The sequence below is a fragment of the Mauremys reevesii genome, linkage group 3, assembly GCF_016161935.1.
Source record: "Mauremys reevesii isolate NIE-2019 linkage group 3, ASM1616193v1, whole genome shotgun sequence".
NCBI lineage: Eukaryota > Metazoa > Chordata > Testudines > Geoemydidae > Mauremys > Mauremys reevesii.
In genome coordinates, this window is record NC_052625.1 from 44775194 (window position 1) to 44791926 (window position 16733).

General features: G+C 42.7%; 1 protein-coding gene across 2 annotated transcripts in view; it reads right to left on the reverse strand.

The window, feature by feature from the left end:
• Window positions 1-9761: 9761 nt before the first annotated feature.
• BATF3 (basic leucine zipper ATF-like transcription factor 3) overlaps window positions 9762-16733 on the reverse strand; it is a 28385-nt gene continuing 21413 nt past the window's right edge. For both annotated transcript variants that reach the window (XM_039533036.1, XM_039533035.1), the window contains exons 2-3: window positions 16088-16192; window positions 9762-10407 (exon numbers count right to left, since the gene is read on the reverse strand). In XM_039533036.1, coding sequence (XP_039388970.1) covers window positions 10222-10407; window positions 16088-16192 — 291 coding nt within the window. In that variant the 3' untranslated portion in view covers window positions 9762-10221. The remainder of the gene's footprint in view (window positions 10408-16087; window positions 16193-16733) is intronic.

Here is a 16733-nt window from a genome sequence, read left to right on the forward strand (position 1 = left end):
CCCATGCCTGTTCTGAGTCCCACTGATGTCAACATCGCTCCTGGCAGGAGAGGGGTCTGCCTATATGGAGCAGTCTGCAATATCAAAGCCTTAGTTTACATGCTGTCTGAGGCAGGTGCTGTATATACTTTATTTGTCTGTAAAGCAGAACCTTTCCACATTTTGTGTACTGTAAAAATAATAAAGAGTAATAATTAATACCCTAAAATCGCTACTATCACTATCATTGCTATAAGAAGCCTTCTTCAAACTTTGTGCATTTTAGCCACTAGCCAAGTTCTCAAACACAGTTAATGGTCAATTATCCTCTAGATAGGCATGGGTGATGGATAGGGCCCTACCAAATTCATGGCCATGAAAAATGCGTCACAGACTGTGAAATCTGGTCTCCTCCTGTGAAATCTCATCTTTTGTGTGTTTTTATCCTATACTATACAGATTTCACAGGGAGACCAGCATTTCTCAAATTGCGGGTCCTGACCCAAAAAGGAGTTGCAAGGAGGTTGGAAGGTTATTTTAGGGGGGGCATAGTATTGCCACCCTTACTTCTGCACTGCCTTCAGAGCTGTTGGCTGGGCGCCCAGCTCTGAAGGCAGTGCCCCGCCAGCAGCAGTGCAGAAGTAAGGGTGGCAATACCATAGCATACCATTTTACTTCTGTGCTCCTGCCTTTAGAGCTGGGTGTCCGGAGAGTGGCAGCTTCTGACTGAGGACCCAGCTCTGCAGGTAGCAGCACAGAAGTAAGGGTGGCAATACCATACCATGCCATCCTTACTTCTGTGCTGCTGCTGGAGGCAGCTCTGCCTTCAGAGTTGGGATCCCGGCCAGCATCTGCCACTCTCCAGCTGCCCAGCTCTGAAGGCAGAGCCGTCATCAACAGTAGCGCAGAAATAAGGGTAGCAGTACTGCAACACCCCCTACAATAATCTTGCGATCGCCCCCCACAACTCCTTTTTGGGTCAGGATCCCTACAATTACAACACTATGAAATTTTAGATTTAAATAGCTGAAATCATGAAATTTATTATTTTTAAAATCCTATGACCGTGAAATTGACCAAAATGGACCATGAATTTGGTAGGGCCCTAGTGATGGAGCATAACTCCTCTATATATTGACAGAGCAAGTCCCGAGTCCATACTGGAACCTAGTGAATACATGGGATGACCAGAATTCACATGGGGAGTTTTTTAGCACTACATAGCATGGTCATTTACAGTAAAAAAGAAAGAAAAAGAATATTCATCTCTAGAAATTCTTTACCCCACAAACCCAGTATTGCACTTGGAAATTACTGTCCCCTAAAACAGTTCTTATAAGCGAAGATGAAACTTGAACAGCTAAAAGGGAACTACTGACTCTTGTTTAGTATCAAATCCTGTTTTAGAGCTTTCTGCTCTTAAAGATACAGCATCCTGTTTACACATCTAATCAATGAACTGGACATAAGAGAACCTGAGGAAATTGCCTGCAGTCCTCTATAAGCCTGTATCTCCTACAAGTGGAATGAGAACAACTGTTCATTTTGACTGTAAGCAACTAAACAGAGTTTGAGAAATTCACAAAATTCTTGTGACTTTTTTGGTTGGTTGGTTTGCTTTTGTTTTGCCTGTGAAAGCTTTTCTGACCAAGAAATGTAATTTATTCCACCATGGTTCAAATGATAAACATTTAAACAAAAAGAATCCCCATTCTCTTCTGTCTTCTCCATAGACAGATTGAACTAACTGAGTTAATTTAACAAGAGGTACTACCTTTCCCCAGTCCTCAGCCCCAGGCCTAGTTCCCCCATCAAAATGAGCCTGGGGACCATGAGGGGAGAACTGTAGTCTGCAGGTCTTTTTTGACGTGGTCTTGCTGTCTAAAAAAAGTTGCAGGTCTATGTCAAATACATTTATGAAAACCTCGCAAAATGTTATTTTTTTATTATTAAAAAATCCAGGCACTTTGCTGATCCCAAGAAAGTCTCCTAAGACTCCAGCTTTAGAACTTCTGGACTCTGATGCCCATTTCATGAATCAACTGTTTTGAATATAAAAATTTACAGTGACAAAACCTAGACAGCATGAGGTCAGTGTGGCATGCAGGTAAATGAGAGAGTTCCCTCACAGTGAGAGACAGCTGAGAGGTCAGTATAGGGCAGATCTAATCCTGATGGAAATATCCTGTGGAATAGAAGAGGAGCGAGATCAAGAAGTTCTACAGAATGTTATAAATGTATATAATTTAATAGATAATGAGATCACTTCTATACAACGTTTAAAGCAACCTACATGTATAGATCTCTATAGCAGGGCTGCCATTCTCCATTACAATCTATAGGATAGTTTAAAAATACTATAGAGAAAACATTTCCTATTAAATTCTATAAGTCTTTTCCAGGAACCATCTGGGAAAGAGCAAATGAGTATCAGGCTCATTCTTGGGTAATCAAAGGGCTAACTTTTACTATGATTTTTCTATTAAGCAGCACTCACTCCAAGTTAGTTTGTAACTATTCTTGAGTTAAATATTACCCAGACTGAAGTTTGTTAGCAGGAACCCTGAGACACTTCTGAGGCATTCATGGGTCTGATCCCTCTTCCACTGAAGTAAATGTAAAACCCACTTTTTTGCACAGGATTAAACCGTGAATTCTCTCTCACACACACACATACATACTGCTTAATCTGTATGTGCGTGAATTCTTCAGAGTTTTGTAAAATGTTTCTCCTATGGCTGTGGGACAGTAACATACATACAGTAATCTGCTAACCTTCCTTCTGTGTAACAGTAAATCAAACCCACCAGTTCTCCTGCTTATCAGACATGCTTCCTTCCTGTGACAGGAATGATACCACTACACTGATGGGAAGAGGAGAGAAGGGATTTTTTTATGTTTGCTTTATTCATCACTTTCACTGATGCGCTTAGGAAGAAATTCTAGACTGATTCACAAACGGAAACCCCAAGCGCGGTGCACTGGAGCTGTTGCCTTTGGACAGGAAGCACTGTGGTTTTATAGGCTAAAGGTTATGCCACTTCTAAATATTTCTACGCTGAGTAGAGGTGCAAGTTCTCAGACTTCTTCCTTCAACACCCAAGTGACAAGCACCAACTGCACACGTTTGCCTGCTTTCACAGTATACAACCTGGATGATATAACTCCACTTTGCACAATGTCCTTCAGAATAACTGTGTTCCAAAATTATTGATAAAGTAATTGAGTTACAGGGGTAAAAAACACCAAACAGTAATTAAGAGGTACAGACAGAGGCAAAAAGATGACATCTGAAATTCGATGGAGAGATACAGGTAGGCTTTCCAGATGATGGCAGCTGCAGAGGAGAAGGAGAACATTCTCACACCAGCAGGGGCTAGAGGAGGAGCAGAGATAGACCAGTGCTAGTCTATGTGAGATAGCAAAGAAGGGAGGAGAGAGAGGGACAAAGTCTGTGGGAGAGGCTGCTACAAGTCCATGGAGGGTTTATATAAAGAGGGCAGCTCTGAACTGGATGCTAAAATGATTATGCAGCCAGTGGAAAACGAGAGTGATGTAGTTATGACTTTTTGCATATGTGACAGGGTGGAGACAGGATTCTGCACATGCAGGAGCCTGGAGAGGGTGTGGTTTTGGAAGCCATTGAGAAGGGAATTGCAATAATCAAGGCTCGAGAAGATGACGGCATGCATGAGGATTTCAGCACAGGAGGATTCAAGAGAGTATGCATAGGCAAAGCTACAGAGATAGAAGAGGCAGATTTGCTGAAAGAGGAGAGGTGAGAGGGGATGCAAAGTTTGAAATCAAGGATAACACAAAGATTATAAACTCTGAACTCAAACAGCAGGACTGTGTGAAGGAGGGAGATAGAAGAGCTAGAGATGGATTTAAGGATGATCTTCTTCCCAAAAGAAGTCCTGCTGTCTTTGAAACATTTACCTGAAAGAAATCAAAATGGAGGTCCAGGTCAGCCAATCAAGGCAGAAAAGGGATGGATAGGGAGGAGTCATTAAAAGGAGCAACACTAGGATATTGTTATGTACAGCGGAGAATCATCAACAAGGCTCCCTGATCCCAAGATTCCACAGCTACAGAATCCACCCCTCCCATCCACTGCAACAGAACTGTGCTTCAGAATCTGGGTTTTAAATTTTCAAAAATATATTCTTAGGGCTCCTGGTTATGAAAGTGACTTTGAAAACATGAAGTGGGTGTAAACTGATATAGCCATGTGCCCCTGAGCCTGGATGGGCCATCTTCTTTTTCTTACTGTTCATGACAGTTTATACTATACTAGGCTCAAGGGTTTTCCTTTATTTTCACCCAGCGGAGCAGTTCAGGTCAGAGAAATGTCACTGAGGGGAATATGTTATAGCTGCCTTCTGATTTACAAAAAATGTAGTCACAAGAACATCAAACATTACAAGCAGTGATGCATTTTCCCCACCCCCAACCTTCCCCTTTTCAACTCTGCACAGTGGGAAGTGCTGTCTAGGTGCAATTTTACAAAGCTACAGAGATGACTGAAGGACAGGGCTTTTTGCAGGGGAAGGCAGGGCTCAGATACCACAGGGATGGGTGAGTTCAAGAACGTAGCTAATTAGGTCATAGGCCACTGAGGGTCTGTCTACACAGCAATTACACACTTGTGGCTGACCAAGTGAGCTCATGGGGCTCAGGCTGCAGGGTTGTAAAACTGTGGTTAGATGTATGGGCTCAGCCTGGAGCCCAGGCTCTGGGACACTCCCCACTCATGGGGTACCAAAGCTCAGGCTTCAGCCCGAATGTCTACACTGCAATTTAGAGAGACAAGGTGGCTGAGGTAATATTTGTTATTGGACCAACTTCTGTTGGTGAGAGACACAAGCTTTCAAGCCTCACAGAGCTCTTCTTTACCGCCCTGCAGCCTGAGCCCCGCAAGCCCAAGTCAGCTGACATGGGCCAGCCGTGGGTGTTTAACAGCTGTTTAAAACTACCCTGATGGTACATCTCTCCTGACCCTTCAGCTTTCCTGTAGAGAGGGAATGCCCCCACTGATGTCAATGGGTTTATAATGATATAATTATGGCCTGGTCTACACTTCAGCTGAAGCCGACGTATCTTATTCCGACTTACCTCCCGTCCTCATGGCGCGGGATCGACAGCTGCGGCTCCCCCGTCAACTCCACTACCACCGCTCGCTCCAGTGGAGTTCCAGAGTCGACGGGGAGCACGTTTGGGGATCGATATATCGCGTCTCAACAAGATGCGATATATCAATCCCCAATAAATCGATCGCTACCCGCCGATACGGTGGGTAGTCTGGACGTACCCTATGATTGGAATTAGGCCCATGATTTCTAAACGAGACTCCAGAAATTTAGATAGATGCAACAATGCTGGAGTTTGGCTAGAAAACTGGCCTTTGTTGATGTGTTGTGAAGAATGGTCTGCAACTGATGTCAGAAACCACTCTCTTATAACTGACCCTATCATGCATATACCTGGCTTTGATTTGCCATGCAGCTCATGGGCCGTTCTGAACTGATTTTGAATGGGCCAGAGTCAATGTGCAATCAGCCACAAGAGAATCCCACATGTAGCTATGGCCAAAGACTGACAATGTCACATATCACTGACCAAGGGTTGCCTACCCTCCAGGATTGTCCTGGAGTCTCCAGGAATTAAAGATCAATCTTTAATTAAAGATTATGTCACATGATGAAACCTCCAGGAATACATCCAACCAAAATTGGCAGCCCTACATCAACCACTGCCCTCTGACCAGATTTGATGGTGTCTAAGAGCTCTGCCCTTCACTGATGAGGCTGCTGGAAACTGCAAGCTCTACATCCGATAAAAAGGTGACTGGGGTTTGTAGTACATCTTACACCCAATGTCACTTTTGGTGATCACATTCCCTGCCTGTCAATATTAAAACAATTAATATATCAACAACTGGAAAATGGAAATCAAAGAATTTAGGTCACTCTGGAATACAGCATGACTATCACAGCACTTTTCCTTGCTGAATTCTGCACAATAAAAACTGAACCATTATATGCCCCCATCACCATCTGGAGCAGTCAACAAGAAGCTGCACTGAAATCACATCTAGAAGGTTGTAAATATTCATAAATATACATATGGAAGATCAGTGGAAGAAGTAGTTTCCTTTTTTCCTCCTTAAATGTCTAGCTCAAGATACAAAAAGTCAATGTCTATTATAATCAAATTAAAGGTTTCATAAAGCTTGACTACTATTTTCTGTTGATTTTTCACCTTTGAAGGCTAAAATTGGTTTTCAGAGAGATTTCAGTCATTCTGGACATCACTGAAATTAATAGAAAGACAACGTTGGATTTGGCCAATCGATTAATTGAGTGTTTTTTAACTTTGGTAGACTTGATCATCATGCATTTTGCTTCTTCATTGTGACAAACAGAACGTATAAGACTCACCACCATAACAACAAAATCTGCACAGATGGCAAACTTCACTATGTATTTGAAAACCACAGTCAAACTCACATGTATTGTACATCCATATACAACAAGGCTATGACTACATGGTAACACTCATATATGCCATACAACTGAAGACAACACAGCTCCCACTTACTGCGCATCCCTCACATATACCGTACATCAGAAAAAAAATAGCTCAAATTCAGAGGGAACAAATCAAGTTTTTTGGAAGTTTTTGAAAGCTAGGACATGACTAGCTAGGACAGGACATTTTAGCACATACACAGATTTAGAATATATATTGCAATGGTGTGTTAGTCTGCTCCAAAGTGGGAGGTTTGGATTTGATAACGATATTTTTGTTGCTTAGTTTACAAAGGAACCTTTTACTTTCTGTTCGTCTTTCTTGTTGTAACAATCCGATTATCCCAGCCTCTAGAATAAATGTCTATTTTAAAATACATTACAACCCTATACCTCACGAATAGTTCATTCGTTTTTTGAAATCGGTGTAATGTTGATCTTTTTATTTATCCCATGTGAGAGTCTGCTTTATTAGCTCAGCTCCCTTCTTTCCATGTGTGGACTCAAACGTCAAACTAACTATAAACAGACAGCAATGTTGAATTTATTTATGGAATGTTGATCATTTTAACTAATTATTTTTAAGATGCCCAAAGGCCTTTGAGTATTGGGCACCAAAAATGTTGGTAAGTTACTACTCTATTATTAAATATGCATCAACATCAATGTCAACAATATCATACACACTTTGGTGACAGAGCTGGAAAAATAGTCCATTTGGTCTGCCACTTATTGTGCCTTTTGCTTTTTACATAATGAACATAATAGTTCCAAGGAGATTGTGGAATCCCCAACACTGGAGGCTTTTAAGAACAGTTTGGACAAACACCTGTCAGGGACAGTCTAAGTATACTTGGCCATGCCTCAGCACATGGGATATTGTGGATGACCTGTTGAGGTCCCTTCCAGCCCTACATTTGTATGAGTCTATTATTCTATTTCTGGATTCCATAGTAAAATAAATGCCAAAGGAAGCCTAAAATGTTCAATTATAATGCCCTTTTATAAACATCTCTCCTTTTTGACAGTGTATCAAAGAGAAACAATGAAGCAGCCATTACTACTTCATTGTTATTCAAATTAGCAGAAACAATTCAATAAATGATGCCTTGATCTATTTTGGTGTGTGTGGCTGAGCTAGATCCATGGCCTGACTCTTTAATTTGGCTTTTAAAATCAGAGTTCCTGCTAATTTGTATCTAGATGATTGCTGAACACAAGCTAGTGTTGCTGGGGAGCAAGAGTGGGGGTGGGGGCTTTACCCGGGCATAGGGTTACCATATTTCAAGTTCCCAACTAGAGGACACTGTTGGGGGGTGGGGAGGGAAAGGAGGAGCTGGAGGGGGATTTAGGAGTGCTGGATGGAGTGTGTGTGTACTGGGAGGAGGTATTTGGCGGTGCTGGAGGGGTGTGTTTACTGGGAGGGGGATGAGGGGATGCTGGAGGGGTGTATTTACTGGGAGGGGGATTTGGGGATGCTGAAGGGGGTATTTGGGAGTGTTGGAGGGGTGTGTGTGTACTGGGAGGGAAGGCGCTGGAGGGGTGTGTGTACTGGGAGGGAGTATTTGGGGGTGCTGGAGGGGTGTGTGTGTACTGGGAGGGAAGGCGCTGGAGGGGTGTGTGTACTGGGAGGGAGTATTTGGGGGTGCTGGAGAGATGTATGTGTACTGGGAGGGAGGGCACTGAAGGGGTGTATGCGTACGGGGAGGGGACGTGGGCAGGTGCTGGAGAGGTGTGTGTGTACTGGGAAGGGTACCTGGTAGATGTTGGAGGGAGTACCTGAGGCCTCACTGTCGAGGTGGGGGGCAGTGTCCTGCTCCCTATCACAGTGGCGGGGAGGCTGGCCCAGGCCTGGGACCTCTCCCCCTCTCTGTGGCAGGGAACCAAAGCCTGGTCCTGTCACCCCTCCCAGACAGGCTCTGAGGCACCGCGGTGGGTAGGTGGCCCGGCTGAGAGGCGCTCGGCGGCTCCACTTACCTGGCAGGCTGGGCTAGGGCAGGCAGGATCTGGCGTCTGTGATGCAGGGGACGGACCAGTCGGGGCGTGGAGATGGCTCTCTCTGAGCTGCAGCGTCTGCTCCACAATGAAAAATCCTGGACACTGCCTCTTGTTTGAAAAATCTGCCCAGACAGAGGGTGGGCTACCAAAAAAGAGGTCACGTCCAGGGAAACCTGGGCATCAGGCAGCTTCAGTTCTACGCCTCTTACTCCTCAGCTGCCAACTCCCTCCCAAGCAGTGCCCTGTTCTAGATACCTGTAATTCTGGTCAGACTGTACAGGGGATCCCCTGCTGGAAGGAGGCTCACATTGCAGCCAGCTGGTTGTTCAGCGGCTGAAAAGTCAGTCAGGTCTCCTTCATCCTGTAGCCAAGCTTTTATCTACCGACCATACCACCAACTTCCCTGTGGAGACAGGAGGCAGTACAGCAGTGATTTGAACCTAGGTCTCCCACATCCTGAGTGAGTGCTCTAACCACTGAGCTACTGGGCAAAAGGGGGACACCACCACCATCTCCTCTGGCATCAATGTGCAGGTTTAGGCATGCTATCAGTACACCTATGGGATCAGGCCCCAAAGGCAACAGACAGTGGAATGCCTAGTTGATAAATCCTGCTGGGGCTTAGGTGAAAGTTAAGCACCAAGCTGCTGGATGGGGGCAGGATTGAGGCAGCTGTGCATACCAGGTGCCAAAATGTAGGCACCTTGGGGATTTGGTGAATGTTAGTGGCAGCTAAATGTTGAGCTTAGGCACCTAAAGTAGCAGTTAGGCACCTAAGTCTCCCTGGTGAATCTAGCTCAAGATGTGTAATGGATAATGGGGAAAAGGACAACTAGTAAATTACAAAACATACAAACAAACCACAAAACAAAAAAACCCAAAGGGAATTCCCCCTGGTAGATTTCCACTGGCTACAATGGCTTTGCTCCTGGGATGAATCTGGACCCCAAACTGCCTGTTCTGCATTTACTCCCTGGAAAGTGGGCACACTTCATGCAAGAATGAGACTAAAACTCTTTGAGGATTGATGCTTTGGGTGATTAGGGAAGTGAAGATGATCTACACTCAGTTGTTACACAAGCTTCAGAAGGGAAGCCAATAAAGCTTTTCAAACATCCTGAAGCTGGTGATAAGAAAATAATAAGGGACATTGAAAGAAGGGAGATTAGCATTAGACTTTGGATTTGACAAATGAGCAAATGTAAAGGAGTTCGAAAGGCATTGGATATTGAAGAAGGTGGGGGACACCATAAAGATAAAAAGAGCACATTGATTTTATTAGCCAAACCCCAGTGTAAACAAAAAATGAGCAGCCAGGATATTATATATATAAGATCTATGGATGACAATCTAACAACTCAGAAATAATAGCCAGAGCACAGTGTGGCGTAAATCATATTCTAGCCTATACCGCTATTTTTTTCCAGAGTTTCCATCCTGTAAAAGCAGATTGTATCATATTTTGCCATTTATGAACATGAAACAGTGTATTACAGGTTCTAGAAAATAAATTGTAGCTTAGTCTTGTTCTCCCCACACTGACCTTTTTGATATTCAGAGGATTTAGAGATGTAATGGCCTATTAGATAAAGTCCATCCCTCTGCAAGAGGGAGGATATACCTGCATTGTGGTGAAAAAAAGAAGCTGGATCTTTAAATCTCTCCCATTTACGTGCAACAATAACCAGCATTTAAAGGCAATAAGGAGGAGCTCTCATCTTGGCAGGCAACTGGTGAGGGCATCAGGCCTGGGTATGGTCACAAAGTTCATGGAGCAGTGCAATAAAGGGCAGATCTTTTCATGGTCCTTCAACACCTCGCTCAGGTGTTTCATCTCATCTGTTAGCTTCCCAATCTCTCTTTTCAGGGAGGTATTTTCTTGTTCAAGGCACTCATATTCCTGGAATGAAAAAAGGAAGCCCACTGCTAATAAAAACGTTCCTTTCAGTGCCTTCACCTGTTTTTAATCAAATGATAGCAGAATAAATTGTTGTTTCTGCTTATTTAATGTTTTTGAAATCTAACATAAGAATCAAAATACTGAACTAGCCTAATAAATACAGATGCTTGTAACAATGCGACTGTTACTATCCGTGTTCTTATTGAGCTACAGTTGTGGGCCCAGATCCTGAGCTGTGGCCGTGAAGCATGTAGTCCCACTCAGGAGGGAATTGCGAAGGTAGCATTTAGCCACCTTTGCATTCTCCTGATCCTGGGCTAATCTATGTTGTTCTGGTTCCCCCATCACAAATTGTTGTAGCCTAAGGGTGCTCTAGGTTGTGCTCGCTGGCAATGGCCCAAAGGGACCATTCTGGCAAGTGATTGCAAGAGTGTGGGCTGTGACCAGAACACCCAGCTTCTTTCCCCAGCCATGTCCTCTGCACAGGTTGAAGGGATGGGGGTGGCTTAGGAGTTCCACACCATCCAAAGATCCTTCCACTCAGGATACATCCTCTGCAGGCTGCAAAAGGTATTGTATTGCCTAAAAAATCACAAGTACCCAAGTTAGGCTGGGCAGAGTCCTGGTTTGCTTTGGGAAACATGAGTAGCTGGGCAACTGCCTAAGTGCTAAATCTGTGCCTGGGGTTTCTTCCCTTTCAGGTAGTACAATGACTTGTGTGGCTGCAAAGCCCAGATTGGCCATGTAATACCATGGAAGCTACTGAGCCCAAAGTCTGGCCCTGATAGCAGCTAACTCAGCTCTACATCTGTATTTATGTTTCAGAACGAAACTAAGCACTACTTTCCTTCTGCATTATCTACTAGATAAATTAATGATTACAAAATTGAAAACCCTCTGTGAGCCCCTCATTTTCTGCTTCATCTGCTGCTCATCTGGAACTTCAGTAACTTGCTAGAAACCTTGTAATATAAACTGAACTGGTATATATGCTGGGGGGCATTATTATTAACTAAATATTATTATTTGTATCAGTATAGCACCTAGGAGCCCCACTCATGGACCAGTATCCCCACTATGCTAGGTGTTGTACAGACACACAACAATAACACAGTCCCTACCCCAAAGAGCTTACAACCTAAATATAAGACGAGACAACTGACGGCTGCAGACAGATGGGGGAATACAAGGAAACAATGAGATTATATTGATCGGTGTGAAAAGGCTGTGGGACCAGTGTTTCAGTGTAACTTCAGTTATTCTCTGGTTTTCACTTTCAATTGAATGTGGGTTAGCAAACACTTCCACAGAAGTTCCTATCTAGATCAACACAAGCTGTCCAATCACCATGACCAGTGTGCTTATATAGCAAGAAAATAATCACTCATCATATTTTCCTAACTAAAGAATGGAAATAGCCCACAATCCAGCAAGGGTAACAAACCGTTTCCCTCTGAAGTTATCCTTATTATTCCCCCTTTAAAATGTGTTTGAATGTAATGCTCACAAGAGCACTATGAAGAATCAAATATGCAGGCAGGTTCGATGCTGGTTTCTAAACACCGCTCTGCTTTGCACCCACGTCAATCCTGACCACACCCTTGTTATTCCAGTCCTGCTTCTTACCTGAGCAGAGACTGCCTATGGGAATGAATTAACTGAACTGAATTGTAGAACAGTTTGGAGGCCTTCTGTAGTAGACACCAGGGGAAGAAAAGCACAGAAATTTGGCATTTCATCTCTAGAAGTTGGTATCATGGAACCCAGGTCTGGTGACGCCATTACAAGTATTTCCTGCACTTCACAGTGTTTTGCAAGGACAAAAGACATCATGAAAAATTGTCTTCTGTGGCTACATTTTATTTTCACAGTGTAGAAGACAGAGATAATTCTGTGCTAAATTGGGCCCTGAGAGCTGCGTCACTTACATAAAGGCGTTAGTAGCATAGTCATAAATATTTATAGTTTGGTGGTGCCCAAAGCCCCAGTCAAGCTAGAGGCCTCCATTGTGCTGGCTGCTGTACAAACGCAGAAAAGAGACAATGCCTGCCCTGTCAGATTTACAACTGAACAGACAGTAGGGCTACCATATTATATTATTGATGCTGAGGACTTGTTAATAGGATTTAAAAAAGGATCAGACATTTATATGCACAACGGGAACATCCACAGTTTAAGATAGGATAAAATATATACAACATGTCTAAACCCTCAGACTTCAGTGATTTATTGGAGTTAGGAGAAGCTTCCCCATGGGAAGCTTATTCCTTAATTGTTCAGTATAAGGCTCTAGCACCATTGGCAAGTTCCAGATGTTTCAATGTAGGCAAAATATTGGACTAGACAGCTCACCAGCATGGTCCGTATGGTAATTCATATGTTTTTACACCAAACCAAACTTCCTCATGCTGGATTAGTACAAAAACCACCCCATATCTGTTTAAGAAATGCACAGTATTGTTAGATTCTGCACACAACGCTCAAAAGGCAATGCAACATATGCAGTTCTCTTAGGGAAGAGTCTGATGATAGGGAATCTCCAGGTTATAGTCAGGAGCAGAGGACGGAAGAGGATAATATAAGGGCCGGATCAGATGATAAACAGTCACATAAAAAAGAATCTGGCACATCAGAAAAGGGCAGACAAATAAACAGGGACAAGTTTTTAAAGTGCTTGTACACAAATGCTAGAAGTCTAAATAATAAGATGGGTGAACTAGAGTGCCTTGTGATAAAAGGAGGATATTGATATAATAGGCATCACAGAAACCTGGTGGACTGAGAGCAACCAATGGGACACAATCATTCCGGGGTACAAAATATATCGGAAGGACAGAACAGGTTGTACAGGGGGAGGAGTGGCACTATATGTGAAAGAAAATGTAGATTCAAATGAAGTAAAAATCTTAAGTGAATCCACATGTTCCATAGAGTCTCTATGGATAGAAATTTCATGCTCTAATAAAAATATAACATTAGGGATCTATTATCGACCACCTGACCAGGACAGTAATAGTGATGATGAAATGCTAAGGGAAATTAGAGAGGCTATCAAAATTAAGAACCCAATAATAGTGGGGGATTTCAATTATCCCCATATTGACTGGGAACATTTAACTTCAGGACGAAATGCAGAGATAAAATTTCACGATACTGTAAATGACTGCTTCATGGAGCAGCTGGTACGGGAACCCACAAGGGGAGAGGCAACTCTAGATTTAATCCTGAGTGGAGCGCAGGAGCTGGTCCAAGAGGTAAATATAGCAGGACCGCTTGGAAATAGTGACCATAATACAATAGCATTCAACATCCCTGTGGTGGGAACAACACCTCAACAGCCCAACACTGTGGCATTTAATTTCAAAAGGGGGAACTATTAAAAAATGAGAGGGTTAGTTAAACAAAAGTTAAAAGGTACAGTGACTAAAGTGAAATCCCTGCAAGTTGCGTGGGCCCTTTTTAAAGACACCATAATAGAGGCCCAACTTCAATGTATACCCCAAATTAAGAAACACAGTAAAAGATCTAAAAAAGAGCCACCATGGCTTAACAACCATGTAAAAGAAGCAGTGAGAGATAAAAAGACTTCCTTTAAAAAGTGGAAGTCAAATCCTAGTGAGGCAAATAGAAAGGAGCATAAACACTGCCAACTTAAGTGCAAGAGTGTAATAAGAAAAGCCAAAGAGGAGTTTGAAGAACGGCTAGCCAAAAACTCCAAAGGTAATAACAAAATGTTTTTAAGTACATCAGAAGCAGGAAGCCTGCTAAACAACCAGTGGGGCCCCTTGATGATCGAAATACAAAAGGAGCGCTTAAAGACGATAAAGTCATTGCGGAGAAACTAAATGGATTCTTTCTTCAGTCTTCACGGCTGAGGATGTTAGGGAGATTCCCAAACCTGAGCTGGCTTTTGTAGGTGACAAATCTGAGGAACTGTCACAGATTGAAGTGTCACTAGAGGAGGTTTTGGAATTAATTGATAAACTCAACATTAACAAGTCACCGGGACCAGATGGCATTCACCCAAGAGTTCTGAAAGAACTCAAATGTGAAGATGCGGAACTATTAACTAAGGTTTGTAATCTGTCCTTTAAATCGGCTTCGGTACCCAGTGACTGGAAGTTAGCTAATGTAACGCCAATATTTAAAAAGGGCTCTAGGGGTGATCCCGGCAATTACAGACCGGTAAGTCTAACGTCGGTACCGGGCAAATTAGTCGAAACAATAGTTAAAAATAAAATTGTCAGACACATAGGAAAACATAAACTGTTGAGCAATAGTCAACATGGTTTCTGTAAAGGGAAATCGTGTCTTACTAATCTATTAGAGTTCTTTGAAGGGGTCAACAAACATGGACAAGGGGGATCCAGTGGACATAGTGTACTTAGATTTCCAGAAAGCCTCTGACAAGGTCCCTCACCAAAGGCTCTTACGTAAATTAAGCTGTCATGGGATAAAAGGGAAGGTCCTTTCATGGATTGAGAACTGGTTAAAAGACAGGGAACAAAGGGTAGGAATTAATGGTAAATTCTCAGAATGGAGAGGGGTAACTAGTGGTGTTCCCCAAGGGTCAGTCCTAGGACCAATCCTATTCAATTTATTCATAAATGATCTGGAGAAAGGGGTAAACAGTGAGGTGGCAAAGTTTGCAGATGATACTAAACTACTCAAGATAGTTAAGACCCAAGCAGATTGTGAAGAAGTTCAAAAAGATCTCACAAAACTAAGTGATTGGGCAACAAAATGGCAAATGAAATTTAATGTGGATAAATGTAAAGTAATGCACATTGGAAAAAATAACCCCAACTATACATACAACATGATGGGGGCTAATTTAGCTACAACGAGTCAGGAAAAAGATCTTGGAGTCATCATGGATAGTTCTCTGAAAATGTCCATGCAGTGTGCAGAGGCGGTCAAAAAAGCAAACAGGATGTTAGGAATCATTAAAAAGGGGCTAGAGAATAAGACTGAGAATATATTATTGCCCTTATATAAATCCATGGTACGCCCACACCTCGAATACTGTGTACAGATGTGGTCTCCTCACCTCAAAAAAGATATTCTAGCACTAGAAAAGGTTCAGAAAAGGGCAACTAAAATGATTAGAGGTTTGGAGAGGGTCCTATACGAGGAAAGATTAAAGAGGCTAGGACTCTTCAGCTTGGAAAAGAGGAGACTAAGGGGGGATATGATAGAGGTATATAAAATCACGAGTGATGTTGAGAAAGTGGATAAGGAAAAGTTATTTACTTATTCCCATAATACAAGAACTAGGGGTCACCAAATGAAATTAATAGGCAGCAGGTTTAAAACAAATACAAGGAAGTTCTTCTTCACGCAACGCACAGTCAACTTGTGGAACTCCTTACCTGAGGAGGTTGTGAAGGCTAGGACTATAACAGCGTTTAAAAGGGAACTGGATAAATTCATGGTGGTTAAGTCCATAAATGGCTATTAGCCAGGATGGGTAAGAATGGTGTCCCTAGCCTCTGTTCGTCAGAGGATGGAGATGGATGGCAGGAGAGAGATCACTTGATCACTGCCTGTTAGGTTCACTCCCTCTGGGGCACCTGGCATTGGCCACTGTCAGTAGACAGATACTGGGCTAGATGGACCTTTGGTCTGACCCGGTATGGCCGTTCTTATGTTCTTATGTTATGTTCTTATACCCATTCACCTCATGGAGTTTGTCTGCTTTCTGCGTTTGTTTCTTCCGGCTTCTCTGGGCAGCGACTCTGTTTTTTTCTCTCCGTCTTATCTTCCTATCATCCTCTTCGGGACTCTGAAAAACCAAACCAAACACCTTGTTGTTGTTTTTTTTTAAAGTGCGCTGAGATTCAAAAAGCAAGGAAATAAGGACCTTCCCTTTTATCCCATGACAGCTTAATTTACGTAAGAGCCTTTGGTGAGGGACCTTGTCAAAGGCTTTATGGAAATCAGCAGCATCCCGGCTTGAAGTAGTAATAACAACCAGATGCAGGGTTTCCCCACTATAAAAATTATTCCAGTATCCCTGCCTGTATCTTGTAGCCACTTATACGAGTGTATGAAAAGTAGATATAAAACTCTACCAATCAGAATAATAGTGTTTTATGTCCACTTAATCCAGTAGACCAGGTAGTTTTCCAGAAACAACCTTGTTGATTACATAAATAGCATATAATAAACATGCCAGGGTATCTTTGAAATTTACACAATCACAGATGGTTTTGGCTTTTTAGAGAGGAAAATCTCCTATATAAAATATCTTAGTAAGAGATCCTATTTTGGATTAACATTTTCCTGTGTTGTTCACACACAAAATCCACTCACAACCTAGAAAA